This window comes from Echinops telfairi, unplaced genomic scaffold (assembly GCF_000313985.2).
Source record: "Echinops telfairi isolate 266 unplaced genomic scaffold, ASM31398v2 ScPeMD7_18;HRSCAF=68, whole genome shotgun sequence".
Taxonomy (NCBI): domain Eukaryota; kingdom Metazoa; phylum Chordata; class Mammalia; order Afrosoricida; family Tenrecidae; genus Echinops; species Echinops telfairi.
In genome coordinates, this window is record NW_022103915.1 from 1,255,830 (window position 1) to 1,273,714 (window position 17,885).

Genomic DNA, 17,885 nt, shown 5'->3' on the forward strand with positions numbered 1-17,885 from the left:
GCTTTGTCTTCCGTGGTTATGTCGGGAAGGTGAGGTGAGCATCATAGAATGCCAATTTAATAGAAGAAAGTATTCTTGCATTGAGGGATTACTTGAGTGGAGGCCCAATGTCCTTCTGCTACCTTAATACTAAACCTATAAATATATGCACATAGATCTATTTCCCTAAAAATTCTTACAACTGGACCAATAGGTAACATCATGAGATGTGGAAAAAAGGTTGGAATTAAGAATTTTGTCTTGCTTGGATCCACAATCAATGCTTATGGAAGCAGAAGTCAAGAGGTCAAAAGATGAATTGGATTAGATAAATCTTCAGTACAAGACCTCTTTAAAATACTGAAAAACAAGGATGTTACTTTGAGAAATAAGATGCGGCTGACCCAAGCCGTGGTATTTTTTTTATCACCTGCATGTGAAACTTGGACATTGAATAAAGAAGACCGAAGAATTGGTGCATTTGAACTATGGTATTGGCAAAGAATATTGAAAGTGTCATGGTTTGCCAAAACAATAAAGGGATTTGCATGGAAGAGGTACAGTCAGAAGCTCTTTAGAAACGAGGATGGCAAAACTTTGTCTCAAGTACTTTCAACATATCAGGAGAGACTAGTCCCTGGAGAAGAACATTATGCTTGGCAAAATGGATGGGCAGTGGTGAAGAGGAAGGCCCTGTAAGAAATAGACACAGTGGCTGCATGATGGGCTCAAACATAAGCACAATTGTGAAGACGGTAGGTGCAGGGCCAGGTGATGTTTTGTTATGTTGTACATAGGATCATTATGAGTTGGAACCAACTCAAAGGCACCCAACAGCCTCTTAACAGAAAGTGTTTACTAACACCTGATTCAATGTCAAACTCTTTGGTAGAGAGGGTGGCATTTAGAGGAATAATGAGAAAACTTAGTAATAGGGCCAGTGGTCAAGGAGAAACAGGTATAGTGGTCTTAGGTCTAAGGAGATGAAACCATAGTGCCGAGGAGTAGAGTCCAGTGTTCTCACCTCAGAGATCTGAGTTTGAAAAATTGCTGTGCCTTGATGTCTAGTCTTGGGATTTACTGTTCAGTCGTTATTTCATTAGCTGAACTTCTTTGTGAGGATCTACTAGGTGTAAGAGTCTGGACGTAGACAATTTTATTTACTTGAAATTATAAAATAGACAAGTTGCTATCTTAAAAATTAAAGAGAGAAAAAGTAACTATATACTCGAGTATAAGCCGACCCAATTATCAGCTGAGGCATCCAATTTTACCATAAAAAACTGCATTTAAAATGTGTTGAAAACTCGGCTTATACACGAGTATATACGGTGGATATATAAGCAATATTAAGAAAGAGGAATATAACCAGGCATGAGGGTATTTTTTAACTTATGAACTAGGTGAAGTTCATTTGAGACTTTAAAAATGAACAAAGTAAATACTTAAAAACACTAATGTAATATGAATAATTTGTCAATAAATTTCAAAACTTAGACATTTCCATCTCACTTAAGGTTCACTCAGCAGTTTTTATTTAAGCACCAACTACTATGTGCCATGCTGTCAGAGAGATCAGTCCCTGGGAAAAGACATCATGCTTGGTAAAGTTGGGGGACAGCTAAAAGGAGGAAATCCCTCAACGTAATGGACTGATACAGTGGCTGCAGCAGTGGGCTCAAACATAAGAACGATTGTGCGGATGACACAGGACCAAGTAGTGTTTCTTTCTGTTGCAAATGGGGTCTCTTGAGTCAGAACAGACCCAGCAGCAACAACAAACTGTGTGTCGTGCACAGTGTTAGGTTTGGGGCGGTATAGCAGCCAACAAAGCACAAAGATTTCTGCTCCCATGAGACGCCCTGGTAGAGAGCATCTGACAGTAATGGATAAATAGTATGCTTTGAAAAGAAAATAATAGATCAGGTATATCACCTTTGCTCAAAATTGACCAAAGGAGGAAGAGGAATCCTATATAAATTAGAACAGTCAATAGAATCTATAATTTTTGTCCCCACAACTCTCAGTCCAAATGGTTTAAAAACAAATCTCATCAGACTTTTCCAAGTACATACAATCTATAGTTTCCATAAAAACTTTCAGAGAATGTAAAAAAGGGAAGCTGTTCAATTCATTTTATGACACTGGTACACTTTTATGTCACAGCTGAATAGGAGCACAAGTGAAGTGTAGGTTAAAAAAAAAGTATAGGCCAACCTAATTTTAAACATAGATGCAAAAATCTAAATAAATTATCAGCAGATTATTTCAACAGCATTTAAAAAATCATGACCGAGTTAATTTATCAAATGCAAGAGATTCCAAGTCCGATTTTTTAATATGCTGCAGTATTGGGCATAAAGAGCATTGTTATTTCAATGGAACAAAATGGAATGCCCTGTCATAATAAATGCTAGCAAACTAGCATATACAAGTGAACATTTTCAGAGCCATTAGCAAAACTTACACTTGGTTATGAAGCTGTACAAATACATCCCATAAAGCCAGGAAGAAGGAGAAATTGTACATTCTGGCAGTCTTAGTAGACCCTAACAACCTCTCTTGTCTCCCTCACAAAAATCCACAGTCATAAAACCCAATGAGGGTCAGTATGCAAAATACCTGACCAGAACGCCTCAAAACTGACAAGATCATAAAAACAGGGCAAGTCTGGGAGTCAGTTGTTGTTAGGTGCCATCGTGTCAGTTCTGACTCAGTGTGACCTGAAGTCAAAGAACTGAACACTGCCGGGCCTTCACAATCCTCACGATGATTCTTATGTTTGAGCCATTGTTGCAGCCACTGTGTCAATCCATCTGCCCGAGAGTCTTCTTTTTTGCTGCCCCTCCATTTTACCAAGCATGATGTCTTCTCCTGAGAGTTGATTAGAGACAAGGTATTAGGGAGACACGACAATTAGATGCAGTATAGCTGTCTAGATGGGATCCTGGAGTGGAAAAGGGCATGAGTGACAAAACAGGTGAAATCTAAAAGAAACCTGGAATTTAATTACTTGTAATGTGTTCCTCTCTGCCATCAAGTCTATGCTGACTCATAATGACACTTTCAGACAGGGTAGAACTGCCCCGGTGAGTTTTCAAGACTAACTCTTGATGGGAGTAGGAAGCCCAATGTGAGTTAATGTCTTCGCTTTGACAAGTTCCAAAGCTACGTAAGATGTGAGCCATTGGGCCAGTTGGTGACAGATACAAGGGAAATGGAACCACTTTGGCAACGTTTCTGAAAATTTAAGTTATTCCGACATAAAAGTTAATTTTGAAAGATGTTCATATAAACAAAAATCTGTGAGGTACAGAGGCAGACATTAACAGATGCTGTGCAAGACCTCCACGGGGAAGCTTTAGCATTGTCACTGACGAACACCAAGTGCCTGAGAGAATGAACTATATTGCTGATTTGTTTATAAGTAAGGTTCCATCAATGATGTACCTTAGAAAAGAGCTTGACAAGCTACCTCTGAATACATACATGAGAGATTAAAGGCCTGAAAAGAGAGTTGTGAGGATAAGAAGCAAGTTAGGGGTATTTAATCAGTTAAATAGGACTCTGTGAATTATTGTAATTTTAACAGTGTAATATTGACAAAGTGATGAGTCAGTATCCAATAGACAGAAGAGGCAGCTTAGAAAAATCCTATCATATATGAAATCCTGTGGGGCAATTGTGTGTGTATGAGGGTGGGCAGTCTGCTCAATAAATAAAGCAGGGACAATTGATTATTCAAGAAGGAAAAATAAAATGTGAACTCCACGGACAGTGAAAAGTTATTATTTTTTTTAGGGGTTGGGGGAAGGACTATCTTAATGTCTTTGGAGCAGGGAAGGATTTATTGTAGTAAAGAACTCAAATATGTAACAGTCCCCAATAAAATGTTTTAATAAAAACAAAAAAGAACTCAAATAAAATTGGAAAATATTGATAACTACTGTAATTTTGCTACCATTATGAATCATAGTGTAAACATTTGATATGTAGGATGTATTTTCATTGTTACAAATTGAACATAATTAAAGCATAGTGATTAATCACAAAAACAATATGTAATTATATATTGTGAAATATTTATTTCTAATGACAAATAAATGAAATTTTGTCTTGAAGCATGGTGTAGCATTGGTATCAGTCTTCATGCTGGGTACTCATATGTGGGTGTATCTGCATGTGAGTGGACCCACCTGGAGACGGATAGAGGAGTGGTGTCTCGGTTCCTAAGACCATCGGAAATATGTATAAGGGTGACTTAATATTAGAAAAGCAATCCATGTAATCCACCACAGAAACAAAAGATAATTATTACATCACTCCATACAGGAAGTTAACAAGTTGTAATGTCAGTGAGAAATCCTCAGGGTGGTTGTTTACCAGGCCATACAAGGGGTAAACAACCCCCACCCCAAAATAAATAAAACAGGAGCTTTCGTAGTATGCATTGTTTTTGCTAGGTGGGCCATCAAGCCACTCATTCTGGTCAGTGCACCCAGTGGTGTCCTGGGAAGGTTCTTTCTGGTCACAGTGAATGTTTTTGTTAAAAGCAGTTTTGCTCGAACCTCGTTTTTCGTGATGTCAGCGTGTGGCTGTGGAATTTTGTTTACTACTTAGGAAAAATGCCACAGAAGCTGTTGTGATGTTGAGCACAGCTTATGAAGACAGTACTATGGGAAAAACTCATGTGTATGAGTGGTTTTCTCATTTTTAAAAAGGTGCAATGTTGATTGATGGCAAACCTCATTCTGGACATCTGTCAACTTCTCAAATGGAAGAAAATGTCAGCATGGACTCTTAGTGCATTTGGAATTCATTCCACCAGATCAGACTATTAATCAAACTTTCTTGTTAGAGCAGTGGTTCTCAACCTGTGGGTCACCAACCCTTTGGGGGGTTGAATGACCCTTTCACAGGGGTTGCCCAATTCATAGCAGTAGCAAAATTGCAGTTATGAAGTAGCAACGAAAATCACTTTATGGTTAGGGGGGTCACCACAACATGAACTGTATGAAAGGGTCGTGGCATTAGGAAGGTTGAAAACCACTGATTTAGGAGTTCTGAAAAGATTGTATAACAGTGTGTGACCAAAAAAGCCTGATTTGTGGCAGACAGAGGACCGGTTTTGCCACTACAACAGTGCACTTGCTCATGCAGCCATCTTGAGTGCACCAGTTTTGGGCAAAAAATAGCATACCTCTCTTGCTCCACGTACCTTACTCACCTGACCTTGCTCTAAGCAACTTGTTTTTGTTTTCATGAATGAAGGACATGAAAAGACAGTGATTTGATGAAGTACAAGAGGTGAAGAAAAAAACAAGGGAGGTGCTGTCAGCCATCCAAACAGATCAGTTTGAAAAATGTTTCGAAGAATGCAATTGCAAATTTGACAAATGTAATTAAGTGTTGTGGAGAGTACTTTGAAAGTGATAAAGTTGTTTTGTAAAGAAATATAAATACATAGCTTTGAAAAAACCATTTTCTTTGGGGGGGATACCCCCTCATACTATTTTGCTGTAAGCCTTAACTCAGAAGACATTAAGCTCAAGCTCCAAAAATCAGCAAGTCTAACTTTCCCAATTAAGTGCTGAGAGGCATCGCACTTCACCAGTCAGCCTCCTACACAAAGGCATTCATCCTAACTTGCTTTGTGGTTGGGAAATCCATCGCTGTTCTATGCTCTGGCTTCTGGTTCTACTGCTGTTCTCTGGTATAGCTGTCATCTGGATCCAGGAGCAATCTCAGGTCCAGGGGACGAGCTCCACTCCTGGCTTTTGGTAGCAATGAGATTCCTCTGCCTCCTGCTTCTCAGATGGCACATTTTATACACCACAAGCTGGCATTCCAGGGATTCCTATTTGCAGTTACTCACAGGAGAATCCTATCAGTATTTTCTCCTACCTTCTTACCAGACCCATGCAGGGATAGGTCATTTGTTGGGAGTTAGAGACCTTGGGCTAGAAGAGACATACTGAATACTTCACTGCTCTTGCAGGCCACCCCAGGCTCGTCTGAAGAGACAGTGTCCCTTTCATATTGAAAGAATAACTGCCCCTTCCAGTCTTTTTTTGTGGACACACCCATAGCCGTTTGTAAGCCAGCCACTCATGCCATTATTGTAAGGGTTTTTGAGGTGCGAAGCGGAATTAAAGATCCAATTGGTAAAGTTTTAGAAGCAGGCTTTATTGAGAAGCTTGCGGACGGGTTCAAGAACTCACGTATTGAGCTAATGAAACCGCGCGAGGGGAATTTCTGGCTGCGTTTTTATATCCCCTGGTGGCAGGCACAGCTGCACACAGGGACTTCAAAGGGAAGCGCTCATTAATTTTATCTATAGGTCCGGGATGGGTGGAATAAACACATCTTCAAGGGATGCAGGGAAGTGGTCGTTAATCTTATCTATAGGTACCAGGGTAGGTGAAGTAAACATATCTTCAAAGAACATTCTTTCTCGGGGATATCTGGTTCTCAGAACTGGTGATTTTCAGCGAGGGGAGGGGAGGTCGATGTGAGGGAGGCCCATGAGAGGTGAGTTCTGAGAACCAAGAAGGTGCCGGATTCAAAATGGAGTCCCTTGTGCCAAGACCAGGCAATTATCTTCCCTCATTGTGAATATCCAACTTCTAAATTGCTTGTCCCTAACCACCTAGTACTGAGACTTGTTTTGATGCATAAACAGTTCAGTCTACAGCAGGCCAATCATAAAAACTGCAGCTATATACAACCCACTCAGAATCAAGCATCTTTCTCGTCATTTGGTTGATTTCTGGTCATCTTAGCTGTAGGCATCCATGCTAGGTCAATTGGGACCAGCTAAAACTTTGAGAGTCTACACATACCTCCCTATACTTCAGACCAGCTGCCCCCTGGGCTTAATCCACACTCATATTCACACAACTTTTAAAACTTTAGACCAACCAGCCCTTTCTCTTCTTTCGCCTCTGTGGCTCTCATCAATGGGTACCAGTAGAGCCATCTTCAAATAGGCCTGCTTCTTCACAGCTGCATTTTCCCAAACTTCCACTCGGTAAGTGGATCCAGGTGGTTGTCATAATGAGCTCACCAGCTCCTTTTAACTTTCAGCCATAGAAGGGGCTTTTTCTGCTCAGCACAGAACTGCCCTTCTTTGATGTATCCAGTGGCAAACTGCTTGCGGGGAATTTTCAAAAGCCAAACAGTCTTTCTTTGCAGTTCTTCCCTTCAACTGTAAAAACCCTGCTTTCAGCAGTTCTTGAGGGGCCGCAAGATTTCTTTCTACACCCTTACTCTGCCCTGGCTTTAAACAAAAAGCCTTTTCTTTTCAAGCAATTCTTAAGTTCCCTTTTCACATATCTAATCAGATAATAGACCGAAGGCGAACTTACAAGCTCTTGTAATCATGATTGATTTTCTTATACTACAATATCAGGTTGAAGAAATATTACGTATAAGTGCAGCCAAATAAACATGCAACCCTTAACCTTTTAATTAATACCTAAATACAGTCATATCTTCTCCACCCCTGGGTTCCATCTATTTATATACATATGACCTAGGGACTCTGTCAGGTGGTCCCAGAAGGCACTGGACCCCTATTAATGCTAATCAGCCAGGTTTTTCCCTCAGGCCACTCCAGAAACAGCTGTTGTGTGCTCAGCTGCAATATGTCATTCCTTACATCCTTGATAACTAACAGTAACTAAAAAGCCATTCTTGGAGTCAAATGTTTTCCTTCCTATACCTTTTTAGTTCTGCTAAACAAAACAAAACAAAACAAAAACATGCTTCTTCAAGTCTGAAGCCATTGCAATGAATCCCACTTCTGATGTTAGTTTGTATTGACTTAATTTGTATTCTCTATTTTACCTTTTTGGGTTCTAGTATCCACTGCAGTGGCTACACAAAAAAATCATAAAATTCATGATTAAAGGGTTATGAAGGAAGTTAACAAGCTGTAATGCCAGTAAGAAATACTCAGGGTAGTTGTTTACCAGGACATGTTATAATAGAGTTTCAGGCCTGCTAATAAATGCCTAAAGGGGCATACCACTCTGCTATAAACCTTAATTCTAAGGCATTCAGCTCAAACTGTGGGTCAGCAAACCCAGTTTCCTGAATTAAGTGGCCAGAGGCATCCCACTCCAGTAAGCCTCAGCCCAAAGGCTCTCAACATCACTTCTGTGGGTCAGCAAATCTAACCTCCCCAATTAACTTGCTGAGAGGCATCCTACTCCACAAGCCAGCCTCCTGCACCGAGGAACTCACCCTAACTTGGGTCATGGGTTGGGAAGTCCATCACTCTGTTCCATGCTCTAGCTCCTGGTTCTGCTACTGTTCTCTGGTGATAGCGCTGTCTTCTGGATCCAGAAGGTTCACTGCACAGGATTCTTGGTCCAGAGGACATGCTGCATTCCTGGCTTTTGCTGATAATGAGATACCTCCTCCTGCTTCTTAGAGGGCACATTTTAATGCACAGCAGGATGGCATTCCAGGGACTCCTGTTTGCAGTTACTCACAGGAGAATCCTATCAGTATTTTCTCCCACCTTCTTACCAGACCATTGCAGGGAAAGGTCATTTGTTCGGAGTTGGAGACTGGTTAGAAGAGACACATTAAATAATTCTCTGCTCCTGCATCACATATGCAAAATCAACAGCTTTCATCTCACTTAATAGAAATTGAAAACATTGTCTCATTCCCTTGGAACGAGAACCAGATATGCTCTTCATCACCACTCTTATTTTATATAGTCTGGAAGTCTCAATCAGAGTTATGACATCAAAAAGATATTAGAGGTATCTGCATTGGCACAGAAGAAACAAAACCTTTTATTTGCAAATGATACAATCCTATATATAGAAAACCCTGGCGATTCAATTAAAAATTTGCTGGAACTGATTGAAACTTTTGGCAATGTAACAGACTATAAGGTCAGTGTACAGAAATTTATTTGATTCTTGTATAATAAGGAAGGTGGCACTGAAAAAGAAATGAAAAGAACAATACCATTTATATTGCCTACCCAAAAGATAAAGTATCTAGGAATAAATCTTACCAGAGAAACAAAGGCTTATAGAAGGAAGATCATAAAACACCTCTACAAAAAACTGAAAGAAACACAAATGGAAGAATGTCTCATGCTTCTGGATAGAACAACTAAATATAATGAAAATGTCAATTCTACCAAAAACATTTTATAAATTCAATGCAATTCTCATCTAAATCCCAGCACAATTCTTGAATAAATGGAAAAACTAGTCACCAACTTTATATGGAAAAGGAAAAAACCCAGGATAAACAAAACACTAAAAACAAAAGCAAACCTATATACCATCAAAGCAGCTTGGTATCCATACAATGACAGACTTGAAGACCAATGGATTCTAATTGAGAATCCTAAAATACAATCAAATACCTACAGATACTTGATATTTTATCAAGGACTAAAACACATTATGTGGGGAATAGATAGCCTTTTCTTTCTTTTTTTCTTCTGTCCATAAGCCCCTCTTTTTTTAAAAAAATAATTTTATTTTTATTTTTTTTTTTTTTTAAATTTTATTTGGGGCTCATACAACTCTTATCACAATTCATACACACATCAATTGTGTAAAGTGCATTTGTACATTCATTGCCCTCATCATTCTCAAACATTTCCTCTCCACTTAAACCCCCGGCATTAGGTCCTCATTTTTCCCCTCCCTCCCCGCTGCCCCCTCCCTCAGGGGCCCTTGATAATTTATAAATTGTTATTTTGTCATATCTTGCCCTGTCCAACGTCTCCCTTCACCCACTTTTCGGTTGTCCATCCCCCCAGGGAGGAGGTCACATATAGTTCCTTGTAATCGGTCCCCTCTTTCCTACCCACTCTCCCTCTACCCTCCCTGTACTGCCACTCACACCACTGGTCCTGTAGGGCTCATCTGCCCTGGATTCCCTGGATTTCCAGCTCCTATCTGTACTAGTGTACATCCTCTGGTCTAGCCAGACTTGCAAGGTAAAATTCGTGTCATGATGTGGGAGCGGGGAGGAAACATTTAGGAACTAGAGGAGAGTTGTATTTTTCATCGTTGTTACATCGCCCCCTGACTGGCTTGTCTCCTCCCCGAGACCCCTCTGCAAGGGGATCTCCAGTAAGCACCTCTTTTTTATATAATAGGGTTTTTTGACATATCTTACATAATCCTATATATAAACTCTCCTGCAAGGTAATTGGACAGTCCCTCTTAGGAGGGCCACCTGGAAAGGATGATATAATACAGGGTATGATATGGCATTGATGAACCATATAAATATCCTCTATTAAATATTTCCTCTCCCTACTATTAAGGCTGTTATTTGTTTTACCTCATTAATCATGTTAGATTTGCATATGCTTATTTGTATACCTAAGATTGCTCAGTACATGAAAGTCAAGATAGATAATCCTGCAGAAACCGTAAGAGAAGTAATGGTTCCCTGAGGGTACAGGAAGAGAAGAAGGGGGAAGAGAGGAATGGGGAGCTGGCAGCATTGATGGTTGTATAGTTCCCCTCAATGGGATTGAACAACAGAATTGTAAGTGAATGGGTAGCCTTTTCAATAAACAGTGCTGGAAAAATTGGGTCTCTACCTGCAGAAGAATGAAACAAGACCTATACCTCACAGTGTACAAAAACAAACTCAAAATGAATGAAAAATCTGGATTTCTCATTTTCTAGCTTCGATCTAAGAATAATTAGTTCTTATGACATGACACTTCTTGATACTTGCCCTCATGAAGAGACCCTGAAGACGTGGGTACTGCAAGAAAATGTGGTGAAGAAACTAGATGGTGCCCAGCTTAGAAAGAATAGTATCTGGCATCATAAAAGTTTATCTTAAAACAAGTAGCCATCTAAGTGAGGCTTCACCTAAGTCCATATATGTAAGAAGTGCACCAGCCTCTGTGATCCAAGGATTATAAATAACAAAATCCAAATCTGAAGGCAGGAATGGTATCAGAGCTTAAATTGTGAACACCCAGTTTGCAGAAGGCTATGGATGACAGTGGAAACCCAAAATTTATTTGCAGGGTTCACACATGGACTTAAGCTACCAGTGAATCCTCTCAACGTAGTCCAGGGATGTGTGAATAGCCTTGCTGTCAAGAGAGCACTGTAAAGTCGATCATGGCAGACGTAGGTAAATTAAAATGTAATACTTTTGTTGTTCATGTTTCTCTTTGCTTTGTTTTTGTGCGTATTATTGTCTCTGCATGTCTATCTAGACAAGATGGGTGGGATAAACAATCTGGAGGAAAAAACAACGGACTGATGGGACATGGGAGAGGAAGAGATGGGGGAAAGGTAGGGGAGTGCCAACAAACAAACCCAGGGACAAGGGATGAACAAATAATCTAAAATCAATGGCAAGGAGGGCATAGGATGCTGGGTGTAGGGGGGTTGACCAAGGGCAATGTAGGTGAGAGGAATTACCGAAACCCAAAAGAAGGCCGAACATGATAGTGGGACAAGAGGAAAATAAAAGGAAATAGAGGAAAGAACTAAGAGACAAAGGACATTTATAGAGGTCTAAATACAGGCATGTATATATGTAAATACATTTATATATGATGATAAGGGAATAGATCTATATACATATGTTTAATTAAAAAGTATTAAGGTGGCAGATGGACATTGGACCTCTACTCAAGTACTCCCTCAACACAAGAACGCTTTGTTCTACAAATCCGGCACTCTGTGATGCTCACCTTCCCAACACAATCACTGAAGACAAAATGGGTGCATAAGTAAATGTGGTGAAGAAAGTTGATGGTGCCTGGGTACCAGAAGATATAGTATCTGGGGTCTTAAAGGCTTGAAGATAAATAAGCAGCCATCTAGCTGAGAAGGATCAAAGCCCACATGGAAAAAGCACACCAGCCTGTATATTCATGAGGTGCCAAAGGGATCAGGTATCAGGCATCAAAGACCCAAAACAAAAAAATCTTATCGATGTGAGTGAATGAGGGGGAGGGCAGAGTGGAGACCCAAAGCCCATCAGTAGTCAATTGGGCATCCCCTTACAGAAAGATGACATGGAAGAGACAAGCCAGTCAGGGTGCAGTATAGCACCAATGAAACATAGAACTTTCCTCTAGTTCTTTAATGCTTCCCACCCACCCACCACTATCATGATCCCAATTCTACCTTACAAATCTGGCTAGACGAGAGCATGTACACGGGTACAGATAAGAGCTGGAAACAGGGGATCCAGAACAGATAAGCCCTTCAGGACCAATAATGAGAGTAGTGATACTAGGAGGGTAAGGGAAGGGGGGTGGGTAAGGGGGAACCAATCACAATGATCAACATATAACCTCCTCCCAGGGGCACAGACAACAGAAAAGTGGGTGAAGGGAGACAGCGGTCTGTGTAAGACATGAAAAAAATAATTTATAAATTATCAAGGGCTCATGAGAGGGAGGGAAAAAAGTGAGCTGATACCAAGGGCTCAAGTAGAAAGAAAATGTTTTGAAAATGATGATGGCAACATATGTACAAATGTGTATGACACATTGGATGTATGTATGGATTGGATAAGAGCTGTACGACCCCCAGTAAAATTATTTTTTTAAGTGTACATAATACTTTATCTTCTCTCTTTTGATCCATTTTAAAGTTGTTTCCATTTTTTATATTTTCTGCTTTTCGATTGAGGTTTTCCTGTTTAGTCATTGTTGGTTTTTTGTTTGATTCTTGTTTGTGTTTTGTATGATTTACTGTATGTAAAGTCCATGACAGGTGACTATATAGAGACTATAACTGGATTCATAATTACCTAGTGGCATGGTGGGAGGATGGGTACGATGCATACAAGAAGATAATGTTCTGAAATGATTGTGGTGGTGATTTGTACAACTCTTCTTAAAATGATTGAACAATTGAATTGTATAATATGTGCAGTAAATACCAATAAAATTATTTTAAATAAAAAGATAAAGACCTAAACCCTAGAGTTTTATAAACTCTAGAGCCATAAAGACCATCGATGAAAAAATACGGGATACATTTAAGGCCCTAATACAAGGCATAAATGCACTACCAAACATAATACCCATACTGTAGAAGACAAAATAGAGGACTGAAGAGACTTCTCTGAAAATGGCGCCAAGCTAGCCCCCCTTCTTTTCCCTTTCCCAGATCTCCAAACAAGACTTTGAGTCTTCCGAGATATCTCCAAACTCTGCCTGCCCAATTAGCAAGAAATGTCTTGTAAGACCTTGGATTACTACCTGCAGCTTTGTTGTTCCCCACAACCCTGTTACCCTGCCAACCTGATAAAAATATAACTGCTAGCCAGAGATCTCAAGCAGAGCTCTTGCCTTCCCTTGGCTGCGGATCCCGAACTAAGTCGGTTTCCAAGGACATCCTCCACCGATAGCAGCAGAGTAGACAAACTACCCACCTTCACATCCCCTTCCAGCCCCAGACATCAGAAATATAGCTAGTGTGACTCCAAACCAAAAAAGAAAAAATATATATGTACAAAAAGTAAATAAACATTACAGTCCAATAAAAAAAGGAAAAAATCAAGAACAGCAGTTCTAATAAACATTGGCACAGAAATAAAAAATAAGGGAAAAAGTAGAGGACTGGGACCTTCTAAAAATAGGATATTTATGTACATCAAAGACTTTGTCAAAAGAATTAAAAGAGAACTCACAGATTGGGAAAAATATTTAGCAATGATATAACAACTAAAGGGCTAATTTCAAAAATCTATTAAAAAATATACTTTAATACGAAAAATATAAAAACCCAATTTCTAAAATGGTATGAGATAATAGGCAATTTACTAAGATGACACCTAGGTGGCTAACAATCAAATAAGGAAAAGTTTGAGTTCATTTGCTATAATATACAAGTTCAAACAACAATGAGATGTGACCTTATGTCAATACTCTGCAAAATTCAGAAAATAATAAGTGCTGGAGAGAACGTGGAGAGATTAGAATACTAATATATTGCTGGTGTGATTTAGAAGTACATAACCCCCAAAAAAGTATTTAACCATTATGTAAATCAGTTTGGTGCTTGCATATATAACATATACAAATACAGGTATCCTACAATTTCTCTCTACGTTTATATACCTTGAAAAAACAAAGAACAAAACAGGAACAGATATGTGCACACCTAAGCTTATTGCAGCAATTTCTTTAATAGCAGAAAATGGAGACAAAAATTCCTACCATAGAAGAATTGGTAAGCAAATTCTGGTATATTTACTCAGTGGAATATTGTACATCCTTTTTAAAAATTAGAAAAACATTATATGAATAACAGTGAGTACAAAATGTTCTATAATTGAAGATGGTGATAATTGTACAACTCTTCTTGATGTGACTGATTATTAAATTGTATGATGTGGATGAAGTGCTAATAAAACTGTTAAAAATAAAGTAAATGCTCTTTAATTTTTTTTTTAAGTGACAAGCTTGTCAAACACTTTCAGACATGGACAAAACTTGAGGACATTATGCTAAGCAAAGTTAGTCACTCTCATAAAGATAAATATACCATTATTATAAAGGAAAATGGTTTTCACACCAAAGGATTAGACTTTAACAATTAGGAGGAGACCAGGGTTGATGAAAGAGGATGGGGAGACTATGGACAGGAAACTGGGGAGGGAGTGGGGGAAAGGAGAAAACAAAAGAGCCACATATAAGGGCCCTTTAATGGATACTGTTACTGATTTGATTTGATGAGATGGGGTGCGCAACTGCATAGAATGTTTTTCTTTTTCTGAGTATTCCACAAAGAAAAGGGATAAAGTTAAAAATATACCTGCAAATAAAATTTAAATCTACAAAAAAGAGAAAGAGGTGGGTTCCAGCCTTAAAAACCTCCCAGATTTCTTACCCATCAGATATAAGTATTGGATTGAATGGCTATGAAAGGAAGAAAGTAAAACTGAAGCAGACTTGGATTCTTTTGTGACATACAAGTTCATTTATACAATGATAATGGGATTTTTCTATAAACTTTTTTGAAGTCCCTTGTAATTGTTAAAGCAATATTCCTTTTGTGAGTTTTGCTTTTTTTAAAGTGAAAACAGTACATTTTAATTTTATAGCATTTCATTGTTATTGACTCGGTAATTTAGGGGACAGAGAGCATAGTAATGTTGCTTGTCCAACTTCTGTGTCCTTGATGGCCCAGGAGTAACATTCTGGTGTGTCCCTGGGCAGAGTCAGTCTGTCCTGCTGCTCTGAAGAATGGGAGGCGCACTGCCACTTGATGATGAACAGTCAATGGTGCACAACCTCTTTGTATCTATACTGCTTTATATGTTGCCTAACTACTTCTGCCAAAAGAACAAACAAGTCTGTTTGAGAAAAAGTGCACCCAGAATACTCCTTAGAAGTAAGGATGGCAAGACTGTGTCTCAAGTGCTTTGATTGCATTATCAGGAGAGACTAGTCCCTGAAGAAGGTTCACGGTTGATAGAGGGTTGGTGAAACAGAGGATGACCCTGAAGGAGAATTGGCACAGCGGCTGCAACAATGGGCTCAAACGTAAGAACAATTGTGAGGATGGTACGAGACTGGGCAGTGTCTCCTTCCGTTGTAAACAGACTCCGCTATGAGTTGGAACCAAATCAGCAGCACTTAACAGCAGCACCAGCTACTACCTCTCGTTCGTAAGCCTGGTTTTATTTCATCAGAGGTAAAACTCAGTGCTTGGAATATCCTTGAATTCTAATATCAACATATTTGTGGGTTGTTTAATTTTACTTTTTATTGTAGATTGGTTAAAGGTTTACAGAAAAAGTCAATTTACTATCCAAAAATTCATACACATTTTTTTGTGTCACATCCCCAAAATACCACTTACCCACATTTTTTTGTGTCACATCCCCAAAATACCACATACCCACTTCTTCCCTGTGTTTCCCATTTCCAGTCTTTCTTTCTTCCCTAACCCTTCCGAGCTTTGTCCTTAGAGAGATGCTGCCCTTTTAAAATCTCATGGTTTATTCTGAGGTGTGTGTATCTCCTTGTGGTTGTTGTGCCCCTTGTAAACCTGGTTATTGTTTGGATGAAAATTGGGCCATAGAGATAAGCTCACTTATAGACCTGAAGGGTGACTAGGCATGATGCTTTCTGGTTTCTGAGGTCAATGTGATGGATGTGTTGTCGTTGTTTTCTAGAGCGCCCCATACCTTTTGATCATATGATGTATGAACATCTTCAGAAGTGGGGGCCACGAAGGGAAGAAGTGAAGTTTTTCCTTCGACATGAGGGTTCCCCAACTGAGAGCAGTGAACAAGGTAGGTTACGTGTTAGTTTGTGTTATTCTCTCCCATTTGTTCATTTTTGCCATAAAGGTTAAACAAAAGTAAGAATAAATACTAAGATAAGGACTTAAACTGTGTTCCCTTTGTTACTCTTGAGTAGTGAGAGGGAGAATTGGAGTCCCATATCTCTTTGGATGCTGTTCTATGGTCATTGTTAGGCACCCAGCCCTGCCACCACTGCCACAGGGCCCAAAGTGGGCAGCTCAGGTGTACCAACATGCAGAGGAACTTGCTTTTGGAAAAATTGTTTTGATATTTAGATTAAATAGCTAGATTTTAAAAAAAGAAATCCTGAAAAGATTTGGAAGTAGTTTCTTGGATATAGTCTTCATAATTTTAGAGTGGGAAGAGCTTTCAAATTATAAGAAAGTCATAAAAATAACGCCTGATAAGCTTCATTATTTGAAAAGCACTTCTGCATGGCAGTCACCACCCCAGGAAAAGTCAAAAGACAAATTATAAGCTGGTAAATAGCTCATATTACAGAGGGTTAATTTCCTTTGCATATACAGAGTTATTAGAAATTAGAAAGAAGAAAATTCAATATAAAAATGGGCAAAATAAATAAATCACTGAAAAAGATATATGTGTCCCTAGAAGCTCTGGGGTCCAATCATTTGCAGCTGTTTGTCCATACCTTGAGTCATGCCCCGTCAGCAAATAAAGATACCAAAGGCTCCATTCCTACAGGCTTTACCTGGTGGTGAACTTGGAATGTGTGAAGTATGAATCAAGAAAAATTGGAAGTCATTAGAAATTAAATGGAACATGTACAGATTGATATCCTAGGCATTAGTGAGCTGAAATGGACTAGTATTCACCATTTTGAATCAGAAAATCATATAATTGTGCTGGAAATAACACAATCAAGAGAAATGGCGTGGCATTCATTGTCAATACCAGCAGCTACAACCAGACCAGGGACCAACTGAAACAAACCATCATCAATTGCTCATATTTAAGTTGAAGTTGAAGGAAATGAAAACAAGTCCATGAGAGACAGCCTGTGTATATCCCACCCAATTTCCCAAAACATCTCAAGAACAGACTTGATGCATTAAACACTGATAATGGAAGACCTGATGAGTTGTGGGAGAACATCATACATGAAGAAAGCAAAAGTTCATTTAAAAGACAGGACAGAAAGAAAATATTCATAATGGATGTCAGAAGAGACTCTGAAACTTGATCTTAATCAGAGAGTAGCCAAGACACATGGAACAAATTATGTAATCAAAGAGCTGAGCAGAAATTTTCAAAGGGTAGCTCAACAAAACAAAGTAAAATATGATAATAAAATATGCAAAAGCCTGGAGTTAGAAAACCAAAAAGGAAAGGCATGTTCAGCATATTTTAAACTGAAAGAACTCAAGAAAAAAAGAATCAAGGCTCAAGTTGCAATATTGAAAGATTATATGGATAAAATACACAATTGATGTGTGTATGGATTGTGATAAGAGTTGTATGAGCCCCTAATAAAATGATTTAAAATACATATATATTGAATGGTGCAGAGTCACTGTACCAAAAAGAACTAATAAACATCCAGCCATTTTAAGAGGTAACATATGAGAAGTAACCCATGGTGCACTGAAAGT

General features: G+C 39.0%; 1 protein-coding gene across 3 annotated transcripts in view; it reads left to right on the forward strand.

The window, feature by feature from the left end:
- PPP1R13B (protein phosphatase 1 regulatory subunit 13B) overlaps positions 1 to 17,885 on the forward strand; it is a 62,607-nt gene that overhangs the window by 6,028 nt on the left and 38,694 nt on the right. For all 3 annotated transcript variants that reach the window (XM_045287673.1, XM_004698821.2, XM_045287674.1), the window contains exon 2: positions 16,141 to 16,260. In XM_045287673.1, the coding sequence (XP_045143608.1) occupies positions 16,141 to 16,260 (120 nt within the window). The remainder of the gene's footprint in view (positions 1 to 16,140; positions 16,261 to 17,885) is intronic.